The sequence below is a fragment of the Salvelinus sp. IW2-2015 genome, linkage group LG27, assembly GCF_002910315.2.
Source record: "Salvelinus sp. IW2-2015 linkage group LG27, ASM291031v2, whole genome shotgun sequence".
In the NCBI taxonomy this organism is placed as follows: domain Eukaryota; kingdom Metazoa; phylum Chordata; class Actinopteri; order Salmoniformes; family Salmonidae; genus Salvelinus; species Salvelinus sp. IW2-2015.
Genome location: NC_036867.1, coordinates 15,658,436 through 15,678,838, shown reverse-complemented (window position 1 = coordinate 15,678,838; position 20,403 = coordinate 15,658,436). Strand labels below are relative to the sequence as shown.

Here is a 20,403-nt window from a genome sequence, read left to right as displayed (position 1 = left end):
CAGTTAGAGTATTTTCATTGTGGCTTGTTGTTTTGAATTACAGTGCACGTACTGTACATTGCTGTACTCCCAGCGGAACTCTGTGGCTCCATGGCTTAGTGCCAGGAATGCTACTGGTCTTTAAGTTAAACACAACCCCGGAGCAGGCTGGAGCAGATGGGACAGAATTAGCAGCAGCGTGCCCCTCGGTGAAAGGCGACTCTTAAAGAGACAGAACACACACTTCCCATAAAGTGAGAAACAGAATTAGCCACTTAGCGATGGACTGACTGATTCAGTGTGAATGTGAGAGAGGCTGCTGAAACATTTTGTGCTGTATCTTATGTGGTCTGTGGACTGTAAGTTTATGCATGTGTGTACGGTAGCTGTATAAACTGTAGGACTAAATACTGCCTGATATCATTTTACTGTGTGTGTGTAAGAGAGATATATATAGAGATGGAGAGATAGATAGATAGAGAAAGAGAGAGAGAGGCAGAGAGAGAGAGAGTGGAGAGAGAGAGATAAAGAGAAAGTGGAGAGAGAGATAGAGACGAGAAATGGAGAGAGAAGCAGAGAGAGATGGAGAGAAGTGGAGAGAGAGAGAGATGGAAGAGAGAGGAGAGAGAGAGAGAGAATGGAGAGAAGAGAGAAGAAATGGAGAGAATGGAGAGATAGAGAGAGAGAGAGAGAAGGAGAGAAAGAGAGAAAGAGAGAGAGAGAGAGAGAGAGAGAGAGAGAGAAAGTGGAGAGAGAGAGAGAAAGCTCTTTGTGGCTTAAAAGGACACTCAGCAGGCTATTGTCACTCCTGGAAGAAGAGATATATATACAGTATCCAGCTCTGTTGACAGCCAATCTCATTCCATATCTGAGCTCATGAGCTCACTGAGAATAACCTTGTCAGTCTCTCCGACTGCTATGGGGTCTCTGTGTCCGCAACAGACAGGTATGTCCTGCCTCTCCTTTACAATGCCGGACCCTGACAATGACAGAGAGAGCAAGGCCTATTTCCATCATGTTCACACTCTGTAGAGAGCACATGTCTCCTCTGTTAGCAAGAGAATGAGTTAGCCATGGAACAACCGAGAAGGTCAGTAACTTAGTGCTGGCGACCAACAGTAAAAGATGAACAAGTTGGCTGTAACATTTGTCCCATGTTATACAAAACCAGGCCAGAGTTCGTGACAGGAGTTGATTGTCTCTGTGAGGTCATAATGGGCGATTTCCATTGCGTTGTGTAGTAGACTAACTAGAGACCGCTATGGCTCAACTCAGATACACACACAAACACATGGGCCGTCCTTATTATCTGTGTCAGCTGAGTTGTCTGTGTGACCTTGACCTTGACCAACTGTTGACCACACGCCACACAGAACACGAGACAGGCCATCGTGGAAACAGAGAGGCGGTAAACAAGAGGCCATTCTTTCCGCGCTCCAACAAACACAAACACACACACACACACACACACACACACCACACACCACACACACACACACACACACACACACACACACACACACACACACACCACACACACACACAACACACACACACACACACACACACACACACACACACACACACCACACACACACACACTGTGCGTGTGAATAATACAATCTGTAAACAAGTCATGTAGTGGACTGAGGAGGAGGATAATGTGACACAGACAACAGTGTTGTTCAGCGTTGCTCATGGTAAGTTCCCCACCTCTGACAAAGACGTAACAGAGATAGGTCTCATATTTAGACTTGTGGTGATGCGCAGGGTGTAGAGACCCTCGTCCTCCTTTTCAGGTGTGTCAGGGTCAGCGTGGCCTTGTCTCCACTCCAGTGCATGTGACACCACTTGGAGGCTGCAGCAGAACATCTGATGGAGAGAGAGACACAGAGTGAGAGAGAGAGAGAGAGATGAGTATAACGGATGGATAACCTAGTCAGATCTAAAGACAAACACAGAGTGAGAGAAAGAGAGATGATTAGGTTATAACGGATGGATAACCTAGTCAGATCTAAAGACAAAACACAGAGTGAGAGAGAGAGAGAGATGAGGTTATAATGGATGGATAACCTAGTCAGATCTAAAGACAAACACAGAGTGAGAGAAAGAGAGAGATGAGGTATAACGGATGATAACCTAGTCAGATCTAAAGACAAACACAGAGTGAGAGAGAGAGAGAGAGAGAGATGAGGTTATAATGGATGGATAACCTAGTCAGATCTAAAAACAAAACACAGAGTGAGAGAGGGGGGGGGGGGCGGCGTATAAAGAAGCATATTAACACATTCTAAGCTGGTCCTTAATGAATGAATAACCAGGAAGCATATTTTACAGCAGGGCTCTTCAACCTTTTCTTGTCCAGGGACCCCCTCCCAGGCAAACCAACGACCCACGGACCACCATCATATGTCAGCAAAACAAATGTTTTCAAGTTTTGTCTCATCGTCAGGTGAATGATAATTCAGTCTTGTGTCAGGTGAACTGTCGAGTCCTCAACTTTGGTCTAATCATTTTCCCATAATCTCCAAACTGTTCCCTTTCAATTGCTACCGTGCTTACACATATGCATTTCCTATTTCTTCTGTAAGAATCTTTTCAATTTAGCCCTGTCCACACAGCCCAATTCCCATAAGTGTAAAYGGTTAAAAGGTTAGTCGTGTTGACAAAAATGAATATCCAAGTCAAGAAAGCTTACCAGCAACCAGCAGCACTTGCCGCACTGGTAGCCTATTCGTGGGTGCTTTTTCAAAGCCTATGTCTGATACTCAAGTGAGTGATTGGGTCTAATGAGTGTAATTAGCTAAATATTAGAAGTGGAGAAATAAAGTTGACATCATTAGAAAGAAGATCTACTCCACGTTTCTAATGTAGGTATGTCATTCAAAATTCCTTTATTCTATTGCTGCTAGTGACATTCATAAAATAATTTTTTAAAATATATATATTTTTTGAGGACCCCCTGCAGTACCTTTGTGGACCCCTAGTGGGGCTGTGAACCTCCGGTTGAATACCCGTTTTACAGAGTTGAATTGGTCCTACACCTACACAACTTTCCGGTGTACAGACTAATTGTAATATGTTAAACACATGACATATGTACAGTATATCTTAATCAGAGCTTACATACACATAATCACAAGTAGCTCTCGGTCTCATGTGTTCTGCCTATCGGCGAGTCTTAGACATGGATACGAACATACAGTATCAGTGGCCTAATGTATCACACAGATGACAACTGGGTAGGTCTCAGCCAAGGAACCTCCAGGCGTGTCTCTCTCCATAGCCCAGGGGTCGTATGTATCAAAAATCTCAGAATAGGTGTGCTGATCTAGGATCAGATCTTGCTTGTCCATGTAACCTTATTCAAACACTGGCAAGAGTTTCCAGAGCTCTGGGGCTTCACCTACCATCTCTGTACCACTGAACTTCAGGCTGGTAGCGTGCCAGGTTGGGGGAGATGATGACTGTGGCGCCCAGGCTCATGGTCTCGCCCTCCCGTCCGAACGACACGCCAAACCCGTCCACGATGTGGGTATCAAAGGTGATGCCATACTCAGAGATCAGGCCATCTGACAGGAAGGAGCACCAAACAACATGGGGTCAGAGTTCAGGTCGTAACATGCAACACTGTGTGGTGTAACACACCTCAAATTCGGACACCTGCGTGCATTATTATTCAAATCCAAGGGATGGATGAACAAAGGGCAAATAACTGTTCTTCGAAATGCTAACTCTTTAGCATCTGTGTCCAAAAACCAATGCAAGTCATTATCTCTTATAGCATTTTTCACAATACATTTTTGACATTTTGGAATGATTGATGATGTAACTTAACATTATCTGGTAGCGTTACATTTGATCCATTCCCTCCCAAGAGAAAGTGACATGAAAAAGAACCCCATACAGACATAGGTAAAACTATGCAAACAGACAGGGATGTGAACAGGAACACCTTGATGTACCCAAAAGACAACACAAAAACACCATTGACATCACTAAGTACAGTGTTCCAACACCAAATACTCGCTACAGTGCGTACAAACTGCACTGGGGAAACTAAGGTGCACAGTGATGCACATTTGACATATTAAACCCTAGATGAAGTTAAAGACTTCAATCCAACATATGTCCAATCTTAGCATCTAATTAGATTGTAATATTAATTGAAAGGGGATTATGAATATGACTAATCAACGACAATTGAGTTTAGATAAAACTAGAACTCTTCGGGCTTTGTCGCCATGTAGGGAAAGGGGGATACCTAGTCAGTTGCACAACTGAATGCATTCAACCGAAATGTGCCTTCCGCATTTCACCCAACCCCTCTGAATTAGTATGTAGCGAATCAGATGCTCTTCAGATTACAGTAATCTATATTCTCATTTCAATATTCACCAGGTTGTAAACTACAGTGTTCGTTTCTCTATATCGCTCCATATATTCTCTGTCACACTCGAATTTACAGTATTTAACTTCCAAGGCTCTATAACATACAATTTCAAAAACCTCATACTTGCCAAAACGTTCAAGTATTCTGTTGTTTACGATTTTTTTTAAAAGAGGCACGTTTGTCACGCTGAACCATCTGTGGATCTCTCCCAGGCAATTCAACGATTATTATTAAGGTATGATCACAGGCTCTTTCCAAACAGATGCACAAATAGTGATCATGCATACACATTGAGTGACAGTGAATACTCTAAGTAGGCCAAAAACGCCATATACCAGAGCAGAGCTTTTATAAAGACRCTGTTACCTTCATTGTCTGTTGACCTTGCTGTGCCCAGTGTCAAGGGAACAAAAAATCTGTTAGCACCCATAGCTTCCCCGGGTCCCCCCACCACCTCCCTCCAACCCTCTCCTCAAAACTAACCACAGTGTTCCAGCTTAGCATACTGCAAATCGTTTATGTTAATACGGTTTAGTATATATTAGTATATCTTTATTTTTCATGTTAATACTATACATGTAATATATATGAGTATTGAGTATATACAGTATGAGTACATATGAAATTATTTTCCTCTGACTTACGTTTGGGCATGGGGAGAGCCTCCTCTACCTCTCCTTTGAATCCTAGCGTAGAATGAACAAATAGGTGCTTGTTATTAACATGTTATTACTGTGTTGTGGTTGACAGAAAAATAGGACAAAGAATTGACTTTCTTTCTTTTAAACTTACAATAAACCTTGCGAGAGCAGCAATTAGAAGGACAGTGATTTTCAAAATGGAGTAATCATGGGTGGTTATTGTCTACTGTATTTCATTGCAGAGGCACAATATGACCCATTATCTAACAGAGGCAATAACATACTGTGACATATTGAAACGTACTCTTAACAACGATGGAGGCAAAGGAGGAGAGCTCTCCCTTGCTGTTCATGGCAGAAACACGATACTGTGCAGTATCATCGAAGTCACATCTGAAACGAGAGAGAGAGAGAGAGAGAGAGAGAGAGCGAGAGAGCGAGAGAGCGAGAGAGCGAGAGAGCGAGAGAGCGAGAGAGAGAGAGAGAGAGAGAGAGAGAGAGAGAGAGAGAGAGAGAGAGAGAGAGAGAGAGAGAGAGAGAGAGAGGGAGAGGGAGAGGTGAATCGATGTCCCGGATACACATGTTTCTGTCTCCTACTGGTTCACGTGTACGTTAATACCCTCTCTCCACCCCCCCTCCCCGCTCGGACATGGAAATCAACACACAGCTATGTGAGCTGGGACTGTAAAATGCTCCAGAACTCCAGGCCGGGAATACTCTGGGAATAAATAGACACTGTGATGATGCCATCACGTGTCAGCTGCTAGATGCGTCTGTATGAATGTTATGTGTGCTTAGATTCTATCACGGAAATATACTTTCCAACTTTCTATAGAGGGGAAGCAACAAGCTACATGTGTGGTTGAGTTTGGTCGACTGTGAGAAAACAAAGAATATCTCTCTCCATCCGACACCGCTCAGGAGACACTTAAGTGTTAAGTCCGTTGTGAAGTGGCCTAAAATAAGCCACAACAGGGGCCCTCTATCTCCAAATAATTCCTCTGGTGGGGGAAATAGGCTATCTTTAGACGTCCTCTTTGTTATCGAGAGGCAACCTGCAAAATGTCTCGGATCATGTATAGCCTTCACCAGCAGTTTTCTGGTGTCTGTCTATAGCTCACAGAGCTAGTCAGGGCACTGACGGATAGACAGGCAGGCAGGCTAGTGGACAGGCAGACAGAGAGACGGACAGAGCGAGAGTCAGAGAGGGGTCTCGATTTCACACATTTCAAAACCTACTTCTAAGGACCACAATCCACTGTCCCTCGAGTTCACAATGTGAGCCCGTCCAAACATTCCCATGGTTGTCAGTGTGCCCACACACTCTGGCCCACCACAACTTTTTCTGACCTTTCCTGAGAGTGGCGATTGTATTACACCATGAAGGGGTGTTAAAGGGACGTGGTGGTGACATCACACTGACATTTTACCACAGCCAGAGATGACTGTGGCTTGTTTGAAAGTATCTGTTAATACACAGCAATGAGCCTCACGGACAAGACATGGGCATGCATGTATCAAGCGACTCAGAGTAGGAGTTCTGATCTAGGATCAGGTGCCCGCATGTCCATGTAATCTTATTCGTTATGATCCAAAAGGCTAAACTGATCCTAAATCAGCACTCCTACTCTGAGACGAGTGATACATAGTGGAAGATCCTGTGGCTTTGGGGTAGTGCCTACCTGTTGATCTCCAGTGAGTGCACGCTGTAGCTGCTCTCTAGCTTATACTTGCCTGGGTGGGCCATTGGGTCGATTGTCACATTGTTTTTGTACCTTGTTGTGGAAAGAGGAGAGAAGAGAAGGCAAGGGAAGCAGAGAGGGGGATGAAAAGCAGGACAATGGAGTGTAAAAGTAAAGCTCTGAATCAGCATAGAAACGCCAGCTATACAGACACCAGAGAAGTATTTATAGTGTGTTTTATAGTTTTTAAGTGCGATGACATGAGGATAGGATTGAGAGGCCCGTAATTGCTAATGCTCTATCCATAAGGGATCGATTTGGTGTGTATTGTGTTAGTGATCACTTGGTCATGTTAAGGTGTATCCAGGGAGGTGTGTGCGTGTGCATGTATGTGCATGTGTGTGTGAGTGCAGTACTCACCAGACAACCCGTGGGTCAGGCCACCCAGAGACAGTACAGTGCAGCCTGACACACTGCTTCTCCCACACCGTGTGGGAGCGAGGCTTAATCACAAACTCTGGGGCGTGCATCAGGCTATCCTTGTTCATACGCTTGTGGTGCTCCTCGTTCTCATAGATCTGGGGATCAATGTGCTCATTAAGCCTTCATAGAGCCTTCGTAAGGCTCTACGAAGGCTTAACACATTCTCAGGCATAACAGGCACAGCACATTCTCATAACACATTCCCATGGTGCAACAGTAAAACACTATACCTCCAGAACCCTTGCAGAAAACCCTTGCCCATCAATTCATGATGCATCCTTGAACCAAACACACGGCATTTACAAGGCATTTGCGAGYTAATGAGTCAGAGCTGAATCCAAACTTGATATCTGTGTAAGTAACAAAAGTAAAAATACAAAAAAGTTACATTGGCTGATATCAAGTTATGGATTCGGGCCTCTGACCTCTTTACGTGTGCAGACTCCATGCACTTCTCTGTACACAGCGGAGTCCTAATGAGTCATTGATTTATGATCTCGGAATAACTATGGGTATGAAAACCTACTTGTGGATCCAATAACCCTTAACACATCATCCGACAACACTCGATGAACACTACRCCTCTGTGTCTTAAGAAACCAGAGCTCCTGAGGAATGTCTCACCCAGTGGCAAGGCGTGTTGGCAGAGGGGTGATAGTCTAAATATAGTGTGTGCCCCCCACTCAATGGTTACTGTAGCTTTTATGATCCTCCTGAGTGATTGGGGCAGGATATTCCTTGACATAAACATTTGAGTGAGGGACACAAATATGCTTCCAAGGGGAGGGGAAGCAGAGAAGAATGAATCCCTGGACTGAAACATCGCTCTTGTGGCAATAGTTTTCCTGTGATACTTTGCAAATGGATTTCTTAAGGTGTTCCCTCTGTGATGTCACAAATGTGAATGTTCTTCTCTATGATGTCACAAAGGTAAATAAATAKTCTTCTCTATGACGCCACTGAGGGAAACAATGTCACTCTGTGATCTAACAAAGAGAAGGAATTGTCCAGTCAGAAGTCAACAAACTAACTATATTGATGTCACGAAAGAGAGTATTTTCRAGTATTACCCAATGTGATGTCACAATGGAATCCCACCCTCTAAGACGTCACAAAGATTAAATATTCCCCATTATGATGCCAGGAGGGAGAGTATTATCCAGTATTCCTCAATGTGATGTGACAAAGGAACACACTCTCCTATATGACATCAGGATCCTGAACTAACCCTCTTGCTCAGGGAGATGCGCTCGGCTGATTCGCGCATGGACACCTTCCTAGATGTCTGCTCCGTCCGCTCCATCTCCAACCCACTGGTGAACAGATTCCTCCGGGCCATGTATCCAGCACTCTCCTTCACCCGGGCCTCCTCCGTATCCGAAAACCCACTGGCATATTCGTGACTAGGGTGGGGGAGCAAAGCCAGGAAGGGGAGTGGGCAGTGGGGTTATTTTCATGGTCATTGGTCAGAACCACTCGCTGAAATAAAAAAATCACTAAGGTTCAAAGGTCGTTGACTCGTTTACCTGCCCCTGAAGATGGGCACTACATAGCCGATAATCTGGTTCTCTTTGTCCATAGCCAGGTAGGTGGGCTTGGCTCTCTTGGGCATTGGGCTCAGTCTGCTCTCCTCCAGGCCAGAGTATGAGGAACTAAGTCTAAGACACAGGATAGCGTCAGTTCAGCAGTGTAATAACATCCAACTAAGGTGAATGTAATCTGGAGGGGTGGATGAGGAGGAGAAAGGGCATATTAAGTTACGGGGCATATTAATCATCAACATGGAGGGTGGCTTGGGTGGGTTTAGCAGCATAACGATCTCAAACTGTGCAACAAGAATAAATAAAACCTGAGCACAGCAGTTAAGTTCAATATGAATTATCAACCACGAGTGTGACTTAGGTGCATTTTTCTGCATTTCTAATACATTTCTCAAACTGTGCAAAGAGGAAAGAGAAGACCCTGTGCACAGCAGTGCATCGTCTACCAACAAACCTGGTGTAGCTACAAGGGATAGGCGTCGTTCGTTCATGCATCGCAATGACATGTCTGCAATGACAAAATAAAAAGATAGAATTAAGACAAGGTCGGTCGTCTGTCGTCACCAGTGTGCGGTGTTGGACACTTGTTTTAATATCTCAAACTCTTTACACACACAAAATGGACCAACGAGATGGAGTGAAATGAAACATGGTGGTCAAAGGAGAGGAGGRGAAGGGGGAGACACGCAGACGACCTCATCCCACTTGAAAAAGGAAMAGAAAGAGATCCGCAGCTGAAAAACCCACCGACCTGAAACTCTACGAACCGAACACTCAGCACGACCATTATTTAGGTTGAACCAAATTGATTCTTGCAATATCAACAAGTTGTGCACAGTACTGCGCATCACTGGCCAAACAAATCGCCTGCCAATAACATATAGAGCCCCACACATCTCGTATGTGTCTGCAATGTGCATACAACCAACACGTGGCTCATATCACACGTGATKGTCCTCACATATAACCGTACAACAAACGCAGGCCAGATCCTTGAGAATGGAGGGTGGGATCAGGATTGGAGTAATTCTTCAGGAGGATGATGGCAGTCGATCTCCAACAAAAGCAGAGACGGAACACATAAGAACACGTTTTATACAGGAAATACCACCAGAGCTCATGAAGCCCGTCTCATAAACCATGACAATTTTCAGATCGTATCTCTGTACTCCCCAGAGGTTCCTCACAGCATAATGTGTAGTATGGGCTGTTCACAAGGGAGTAATAATATAGATTCTAGACCCTCTCTCTGAGAATCGCTCTGGGAACAGGGTGACAGCTTCTGGGGCCCTCGTGGGGGTTGGTGGGGTGGGATGACAGTGTCAAAGTGCTGATAAGGAGAGGGTGGGAGGACAACAGGAGCAAGAAGGGTGAACGGGAGGAACCTACCAACCCCACACAGTGCCTGGACGAGTCTCTGTCAGTGTAAACAGAGAGAAGAGGCGACAGAACACTGACGCCTATGGAACAGAACAGCAAACCCATCAGGATCACCGTTTCCCCGCCCCAACCCTCTAGGACCCCTGAGAATGCCACTTGGCATTGTAGGATCAGGGTTGGAAAAGCACTCATCTAGATGGATTACGATAAGGCGCGCTCTTATTCCAGAATGTGAATGCAGGAAAGGCAATCCGCATTCAATTAGTACTCCTAACGGAACAATTGGTATGTCAGCACAATACCATAAACATCTCTAGTTCATAACTGCTGGTATGTCACCATCATCAGTATGTCACCATCATCATCAGACTATAATAAACACAGGGAAAGCTGGGTAAATTCCTGAAAGCATGTGGTTCAATGATGAAGGCCCAAATGAGGGACCATTAGCTACACAGACACCCTTTGACCTCCCATGCACACTGTCAAGGCCAGTGTACTGTATGTGCACTACAGAGATGCCAGGTGCTCCTAAGAGAAAGAAACAATTAATGTCCCAGGGGCGGCAGGTAGCCTGGCAGGTAGGAGCGTTGGGCAAGAAACCGAAAAGTTGCTGGATCGAATCCCCGAGCTGACAAGGTAAAAATCTGTCATTCTGCACCTGAGCAAGGCAGTTAACCCAGAACAACTGCTCCCCAGGTGCCGATGATGTRGAATAAGGCAGCCCCCCCCCCCCCCCCKCCCCCCSCATCTCTCTGATTCAGAGGGGTTGGGTTAAATGCAGAAGACACATTTCAGTTGAGTGCATTCATTTGTACAACTGACTAGGTCTCCCCCCTGCCCTTAAAGAGATGACCCCTGTATGACCCCTGTTTTCAACAGGTCTGGGAAATCCACAGGGGGACACAATCACTGACCCGAAATCAGACCTTAACTCAGAGGCAACTTCAAACCATGTCTCCAGAGCACAAAGCAGCAGAAGGCTTTAGGAGAAGTATGCTTAAAAGCCATATGCTTTATGGACTCACTCAAAGCCTTTGCTTAGTGTGAGATGAAGTCCCCCAATGGAATACTGTACTGGCTGAACAAAATAAAACATCTTAATGAGGAAACACGACTTTAAGTAAGGAAACCAGTGAAACTGGGGTTTAGACAACTAGAAGAGATAAATACCACAGCTCACATTCCCTGGGACATGGTATGCACGGGCCAGGATGCTATTTCAGTCTAGAAGCCATATACCATACCATTGCATTATATAACATTCCTTTAAAGCTTGCTTCTACCCAACCTTCAACAAACATTTTATGACGACCGAGTCAACGTGAATCTGAGTTGTCCTATTTCTGGTAAACTGAACCATAGTGGGAACTAGGAAAGGGTAGTCTTAAAAGAAAAAGTGCATTAGTTCAAAAGCAGACAGGGCAGCGTGCAGCAAACACCGCTATGAAAGCTGGGATGCACAATATCCATGCATAGGGCTCCTTGGAATTTCATGCGGGATTCACAGACATATTCTATATCTTTTGAATGTTTTTAGAGAAAAGAGACAAGGTTGTAGAATGTTACTGGGAGTGGTAGAACACCTTAATATGGCAGGTGTAGAAGCAGGAAGTGGAGGAAAAAAAAYAAATCAGTCGAAGCCGAGAAAGGATGGTTACTAAGCGGGGACCACCAAGATAGGTGGTATGAGATGGGGGGGGTTAAGAGGACAGCAGAGGTATCTTCTGACACCAGTATGGATGGGATGGATATGGGCCAGAGCTACTGTACTGCTGGGTGTCTTCCTCCTTACCCACTGCTGGCACTGAGAGCGGCACTGGCACTGGCTCTGCTGCTGCTGCGTCGGGCGGCATAGCTGCTGCTGCTGCTCGACTGGTACTGGCTAACAGCCGATTCCAACTCCTTGCTGCGGTAACCACGGTCATAGTGGCGGTGATGTTTCTGGTAGAAAGGTGTGGATCCCGACATCCTGCACAAACCCTGAATTCAGCCCGAGTCTCTTGTAGTCTGCCTGTCGGCTTAGCTGGTGTTTGAGAATAGTTTTGTTCAATACAGTTAAAGCATTGCTCCAAAATGCACCCTATTTTTGTAAGCTATTAGTTGTTTAATGTTTGGCTTTCATTTACAATTTGTCTTGATAATAATTGGTGTCATTGTTGTACTTTATATAATCACAGAGGAAAGGTTATGACCTTCATTGTCTCTATTGGATTAGAGGGGATTTTTATAACATTTTTGGGTGTCATATTTTGTTAATCTCCAATMCTCTGTGCACATAACTCAATAGTACTATCAACTTTTTCTGATAGTATAAATAGCCAAATAGAATTGGGTAGATGTAGAATTCAAATCTTTAAGGATTTTTCTAATAACTTGATGGACGTAGGCCTATACTTACTGCATTTAAATCAAATGATTTTCAGATTTTTTAAATACTTAATGACTGTAGCCTGTTCTAAAAGCAATAGGTGCATTTGTTTTATCCAATAGGGTACGCTTTTAGGGTGAGGAGAGCTTGTGAATCTGAAATTCCAAATATCAGTGTGTGCACGGAGGCTGACAAAGCACAGGATAACAAGGCAAAAAGAATCACACCATCAACATGCACACGAAACCTACAATAATATTCAACAACGAATTGTCAATATATAGAAAACTCAAATTTTGGTGATGGAGCGGTAATTTATTTTGCGATCACTTACCTAGGCCAAAAAAGCTACCAACTTCTGCTGGCAAAGGAAAAAGTGATCCAACTCCAGGTGTAAGCCAACAACGCTTGATATCCAGGCAAATCCACAGGTAGGTGCGGTAGCAGAGGACAGGGCAGCCGTCTACTCAACAAAAATAATATTGGCACTCGACGGAATGGCCAAGCCGCAGACGCGTCCTTTTATGGTGAGCAGGCCCGATAAATATAGACGGGAGCAGAACGGAGGGGAGCTATCTGAACTCTCAGAAGACAGCAGCACACCCAACCTAGTTCAGTTAAATGTGAACGTTGGTCATTGCCGAGTACAACTTATTTGCAACGTCCAAAATGACTCCACCTGTTGGCCTATATTTAAGGCTATGCTAGGCCTACTGTACAAAACATCTGCAGCCTGTCATCACTCAGTGTTGCTGTATTTTTGACACCATTTAAAGAGTGTGGTCATTACTCATCGTCAGTGTCCCGTTAACTGATTACTTTATAAGTATGGTATWTAAACACTGGTATTTCCTCACACGGGAGACCTTACATTTATTAATGACTATCAAGGTTATTGTCAATATATCATATTCACATATGGAAAGGTCACTTTAGTACCTGACACATGAACATGACATTTTGGTTGGACCTTGTGTGCCAATGAAGTGATATTCCTCTTCATTTTAATCTTATTTTGCCAGGTAGGCCTATATACCACTCTGATCGATCTTACTGGGCTGACCGCCTGATCCCATAACTTGGACTTTATCTTCAAGAGGAATAAATGGTGTAATTTCCGTCTCATATTGTGCCATTGTTCAATATTCCTACACTTGACTAACGGTTGTCTTGGCTCCTCACCATAAGAGCTTCAGCTGTGTCTGTGACTAACTATAGCCATGCTATTATTGCCTGTGTCACACAACAAATGCCGGTTAGCAWTGGGTGTGTTTGTGATGGCGCGGTGTGTGTYTGTCTGAGAGAGAGCYAGAGATAGAGAGAGAGAAAGCGCATACCCATCATTTTATTATATTTCCTTGTCATTGGAGTCTGGATGGAACTCCACTCCGTGCAGGCAATAGCCTGTCTATATCCCAATTGGCACCCTATTCCCTATAGCGCCCAACCAGCCATMCAGGTCCTATAATTCAGAATTATCGGATCTCTTTGGGATCAGCTCTGTGCGTGACTGAACATCAAAGGGGATTGCGCTCTTTTTCAATGGGGTTTAAACTAAAAGGTCCAGAGATGTACTGTAATCTAAGGCTAAGCCCCCAATTACCTAACAGTGTGATAATCATAATTCATATTAAGGATTTGTTTCTTGAAAAAGTCTCCACAGTTCTGTTGAAAGTTCAGGTGCCCTCTCAGCCAGGAATGTGATAACATGGTGGGCTAATGACTTCATCCCATCACACCCTGCAGTAAATCAGAAGGATGGTCCAGTGCCACTAATATGTCTATATCCCAATTGGCACCCTATTCCATATAGCGCCCAATGTACAGTGCATTTCGGAAAGTATTCAGACCCCTTGGCTTTTTCCAGATGTTGTTACATTACYGCCTTAAAACTGATTAAATRGTTTTTTTCCCTCATCAATCAACACACAATACCCCATAATGAGAGAGCAAAAACAGSTTTTTWGAATRGTTTGCTAATGTATTCAAAATAAAAAACAGAAATATTGCATTTACATAAGTATTCAGACCCTTTACTCAGTACTTTGTTGAAGCACCTTTGGCAGCGATTACAGCCTCGAACACCTYTGTGTGAATGCTATTCATTGACTACAGCTCAGAGTTCAACACCATAGTGCCCTCAAAGCTCTTCACTAAGCTAAGGACCCTGGGACTAAACACCTCCCTCTGCAACTGGATCCTGGACTTTCTGACGGGCCGCCCCCAGGTGGTAAGGGTAGGTAACAACACATCCGCCACGCTGATCCTCAACATGGGGTGCGTGCTCAGTCCCCTCCTGTACTCCCTGTTCACTCATGACTGCATGGCCAGGCACAACTCCAACACCATCATCAAGTTTGCCGATGACACAACAGTGGTAGGCCTGATCACCAACAATGATGAAACAGCCTATAGGGAGGAGGTGAGACCTGGCAGTGTGGTTCCAGGACAACAACCTCTCCTTCAATGTGATCAAGACAAATAGATGATTGTGGACTACAGGAAAAGGAGGACCGAGCACGCGCCCATTCTCATCAACGGGGCTGCAGTGGAGCAGGTTGAGAACTTCAAGTTCCTTGGTGTCCACATCACAAACAAAAGATTATGGTCCAAACACACTAAGACAGTTGTGAAGAGGGCACGACTAAACCTATTCCCCCTCAGGAGACTGAAAACATTTGGCATGGGTCCTCAGATCCTCAAAAGGTTCTACAGCTGCACCATCGAGCGCATCCTGACTGGTTGCATCACTGCCTGGTATGGAAACTGCTTTGACTCCGACCGCAAGGCACGACAGAGGGTAGTGCGTACGGCCCAGTATATCACTGGGGCCAAGCTTCCAACCTTCCAGGACCTCTATACCAGTCGATGTCAGAGGAAGGCCCAAAAAATTGTCAAAGACTCCAGCCACCCTAGTCATAGACTGTTCTCTCTGCTACCGCACGGCAAGTTGTACCGGAGCGCCAAGTCTAGGTCCAAAAGGTTTCTTAACTGCTTCTACCCTCAAGCCATAAGACTCCTGAACAGCTAATCAAGCTACCCAGACCCCTCTTTTACGTTGCTGCTACTCTCTGTTTATTATCTATACATGGTCACTTTAACTCTACCTACATGTACGTATTACCTCAATTACCTCGACTAACCGGTGCCCCCGCACATTGACTCTGTACTGGTACCCCCTGTATATAGCCTCGCTATTGATATTGTTATTTTACTGCTGCTGTTTAATTATTTGTTACTTTTATTTTTTCACTTATCTATTTTTTTACTTAACACGTTTTTCTTAACTTCTTAAAGCATTGTTGGTTAAGGGTTTGTAAGTAAGCATTTCACTGTAAGGTCTGTTGTATTCGCGCATGTGAGACATACAYTTTGATTTGATTTGAGTCTTCTTGGCAATGACGCTACAAGCTTGGCGCACCTGTATTTGGTGAGTTCCTCCCATTCTTCTCTGCCAATGATTTCAAGCTRCGTCAGGTTGGATGGGGAGCGTTGCTGCACAGCTATTTTCAGGRCTCTCCAGAGATGTTCCATCGGGTTCAAGTCCGGGCTCTGGCTGGGCCACACAAGGACATTCAGAGACTTGTCCCGAAGCCACTCCTGCGTTGTCTTGGCTGTGTYCTTAGGGTCGTTGTCRTGTTGGAAGGTGAACCTTCACCCCAGTCGGAGGTCCTGAGCGCTTTGGAGCAGGTTTTCATCAAGGATCTCTCTGTACTTTTCTCCATTCATCTTTGCCTCGATCCTGACTAYTCTCCCAGTCCCTGCCACTGAAAAACATCCCCACAACATGATGCTGCCACCACCATYCTTCACCGTAGGGATGYTGCCAGGTTTACTACAGACGTTCCAGGTTTACTACAGACATGACGCTTGGAATTCAGGCCAAATAGTTCAATCTTGGTTTCATCAGACCAGAGAATCTTGTTTCTCATGGTCTGAGAGTCTTCAGGTGCCTTTTGGCAAACTCCAAGTGGCCTGTCATGTGCCTTTTACTAAGGAGTGGCTTCCGTCTGSCCACTCTACCATAAAGYCCTGATTGGTGGAGTGCTGCAGAGATGGTTGTCCTRCTGGAAGCTTCTCCCATCTCCACAGAGGAACTCTGGAGCTCTGTCAGGGTGAACTGACCAAGGCCCWTCTCCCCTGATTGCTCAGTTTGGCTGGGCGACCAGCTCTAGGAAGCGTCTTGATGGTTCCAAACTTCTTCCATTTAAGAATGATGGAGGCCACTGTGTTCTTGGAAATTGGCAACCTTCAAAGCTGCAGACATTTTTTGGTACCCTTCCCCAGATCTGTGCCTCGACACAATCCTGTCTCGGAGCTCTACGGACAATTCCTTCGACCTCATGYCATGGTTTTTGCTCTGACATGCACTGTCAACTGTGYGGCCTTATATAGACAGGTYTGTGCCTTTKCAWATCATGTCTAATCAATTGAATTTACCACAGGTGGACACCAATCAAGTTTTAGAAACATCTCAAGGACGATCAATGGAAACAGGATGCACCTGAGCTCAATTTCGAATCTCATAGCAAAGGGTCTGAATACTTATGTAYATAAGGTATTTWAATMTTTTATTTGTAATAAATTTGCAAACATTTCTAAAAAGCTGTTTTCGCTTTGTCATTATGGGGTATTGTGTGTATATTGCTGAGAAAATGTTTTTATTTKATCAATTTTAGAATAKGGCTGTAATAGAATAAGGCTGAAAAAGTAAAGGGGTCTGAATACTTTCCGAAGGCACTGTATTAAGCAGTCCACTATATAGGGAATAGGGTGCCTTTCGGGAAGGAACCATTCTACTTTAACCACATGCCTCCCATTGTTCCTGGTGTGTTGGCAGGCTTGTCAGTAAGTTATCTTGCCCGTTGGCAAGATAGCATCACACCAAAGTTTGCCCTGGTTATGCTAACAATCAACAACCCCACAACGTACAACTGGATAGGAGTGGGTGTTGTGGATCGTGACGAGACAGAATCATTTCAAGCTAGTCTTCTGTGAAACTCCCACTGGAAGTTGGTCGATTGTGATTATGAATGCAAACTTTGTTTTAGTTTCCGCCCGTATGAGACTAGTACCCTCTAGTGGTCAATATGGGCAGTGCAATATGAGATCATGATTGTATTATTTGATTCTGGTCAGACAGGCACAGGGCAGGCTTTTGTTCTAGCCCAGCAGAAAAACACTAAATTCACTAATCAATGCCTACTGGGAAAAAACTGTTTGAATCAACATTGTTTCCACGTCATTTCAACCGGAAAAAACAACATAATGACGTTGGATTTGCAAAAAGTCATCAAAGCAAGGGAATTTCGTCTGTTTTTCACCCTTTCTTTTCCTAAATACAACYACYTGGTGACATTTGTTGATTTCAKGTTGAATTCACAATAGTTGACAACTCGACCACATGTAAATCAAAACTAGACGTTTAACTAGTTTTAACTGACTCAGGTGTGTTATTATTAGTTTGTRTAGTGGTTTTGAGATTTAAGCTCTCCTCGCCATCCCAGTTTCGAGTAGAAAACCCTTTGTATCCTCGGAGTAAACATGAACACATTAGGGTCTCAAGATATTGTTCTCCATTACTCATTCCTGTCGTTGAGTGACCTGTTCCCATAAAAAAAATATGAAATAACATTTTATTGGTCGCATACACATATTTAGCAGATGTTATTGCGGGTGTAGCGAAATGATTGTGTTCCTAGCTCCAACAGTGCAGTACACAACAATACATACAAATCTAAAAAGTTAAATAATGGAATTAAGAAATATAGAAAAATTAGGATGAGCAATGTCGGAGTCCGGAGTATATYTACTTTTGATTTTGTAAATAGGGATCTTTTATCCTATAGTTTGTTAAAGACAGGGGTTGATGGGAAATTTTATCAGGCAAACCAGTCTCTTTACAAAGTAGCAATTGCTTGTGTGCTTGTTAAAGAATATCGTACAGATTGGTTTCCCTGACCCTCAGGTCTAAAACAAGGAGACCCTAATCACCAACTTTGTTTGATATGTTTATAAATGATTTGGCAAAATAAATTAAACAGTTAAATATCGGAGTAAGATATGATGATGATGAAATGCTAAGTACCCTTTTATATGCTGATATTATTTTGATGGCAGAAACTGAACAATATATGTTATTATGTGCAGTCAATTGGTGTAAAAGACTCATGACCAACCAGACAATAACACAGATAATGCATTTTAGAAAACCAGGTACTAAGATAAGTGTTTTTCAGATTTGTTTTGGAGAAGACATTCTTGAGTTCACTAGCAATTATAAATATTTGGGTATTTTTATTGATGAACATATTATCTTTGTAAGAATATGTCAAAGATAAATACACAACGCAGAGACAGATTACGAGAGGTCAAGAGGACGAGAGTCAACAGAGTAATAACAATCAATGGAAATAGTGTTTTTCCTGTAATAGGGAATTATTGAGCAATGGTTCAGAGACATGGGAGGAATATGTCTTCTGAAATAGGATACTTGTTATTTGGTCATTGGCTAGTTTTATTGCAAGAAATTCTAATTGGACAACCACAGGCTAAAACCAAATTAAGGGAGACAGATATTGTTAAAAAACAACTGTTGATACAATATGAAAAAAAGAGGTGGAGAAGATTAATCATAAACCCAAATTGAGAACTTTTTGTTTGACAAAGTGTGAATTCATGTGTGAGAGAAATATTATGTATAACCTACCTAAAAGGACTCCCGAGTTGCGCGGCGGTCTAAGGCACTGCATGTCAGTGCAAGAGGCATCACTACAGTCCCTGGTTCGTATCCAGGTTGTATCACGTCCGGGTGTGATTGGGAGTCCCATAGGGCGGTGCACAATTGGTCCAGTGTAGTCCGGATTTGGCCGGGGTAGGCCGTCATTGTAAATAAGAATTTGTTCTTAACTGACTTGCCTAGATAAATAAAGGTTAAATAAAAAAATTATTGCAATTAAAATAAAAGCAAGATTTTTGTCCATTGTATATTTACGTTTGCAGAATATTTAGATAAAGCCTGGAATAAAAGAAAAATGGCTACCTATAATTAAATTATAAAAAATATTTAGCTTCTATATGGTAAATGGTACGTGTGTATATAGATTGTGTATAGGCTTGTCTCCCACATTAATCTTATTTTTGTGTCAGACTGGGTTCAAATGCCTTATGTTTCATTTTTCTGTAATTCTTCTGTAATAATTTTTCTGTAATTACATATGTTATGTATGTATGTGTATATACAGTGTATGGAAGACACATTTCAGTTGAACGCATTCAGTTGTACAACTGACTAGGTATCCCTTTCCCTTTATATGTATGTATGTACAGTTGAAGTCAGAGATTTTCATACCCTAAGTTTGGAGTCATTAAAACTCGTTTTTCAACCACTCCACAGATTTTTTGTTAACAAACTATAGTTTTGGCAAGTCGGTTAGGACATCTACTTTGTGCATGACACAAGTAATTTTTCCAACAATTGTTTACAGACAGATTATTTCACTTATAATTCACTGTATCACAATTCCAGTGGGTCAGAAGTTTACATACACTAAGTTGACTGTGCCTTTAAACAGCTTGGAAAATTCCAGGAAATTATGTCATGGCTTTAGAAGCTTCTGATAGGCTAATTGACATCATTTGAGTCAGTTGGACGTGTACCTGTGGATGTATTTCAAGGCCTACCTTCAAACTCAGTGCCTCTTTGCTTGACATCATGGGAAAATCAAAAGAAATCAGCCAAGTCCTCAGAAAAATTATTGTAGACCTCCACAAGTCTGGTTCATCCTTGGGAGCAATTTCCAAATGCCTGAAGGTACCACGTTCATCTGTACAAACAATATTACGCAAGTATAAACACCAAGGGACCACGCAGCCGTCACACCACTCAGGAAGGAGACACGTTCTGTCTCCTAGAGATGAACGTACTTTGGAG

General features: G+C 43.4%; 1 protein-coding gene across 1 annotated transcript in view; it reads right to left on the bottom strand.

Annotated features, from left to right (window-relative positions):
- Positions 1-13,048, bottom strand: part of myom1b (myomesin 1b) — a 42,861-nt gene extending 29,813 nt beyond the window's left edge. Inside the window, 14 exon segments of the mRNA XM_070435422.1 lie at positions 1,693-1,737; positions 1,740-1,775; positions 1,778-1,834; positions 1,837-1,851; positions 3,390-3,551; positions 5,017-5,058; positions 5,318-5,406; positions 6,696-6,788; positions 7,116-7,273; positions 8,407-8,581; positions 8,705-8,836; positions 9,174-9,227; positions 11,895-12,125; positions 12,805-13,048. Coding sequence (XP_070291523.1) covers positions 1,693-1,737; positions 1,740-1,775; positions 1,778-1,834; positions 1,837-1,851; positions 3,390-3,551; positions 5,017-5,058; positions 5,318-5,406; positions 6,696-6,788; positions 7,116-7,273; positions 8,407-8,581; positions 8,705-8,836; positions 9,174-9,227; positions 11,895-12,070 — 1,234 coding nt within the window. The 5' untranslated portion in view covers positions 12,071-12,125; positions 12,805-13,048.
- Between the last annotated feature and the right edge of the window lie 7,355 nt (positions 13,049-20,403).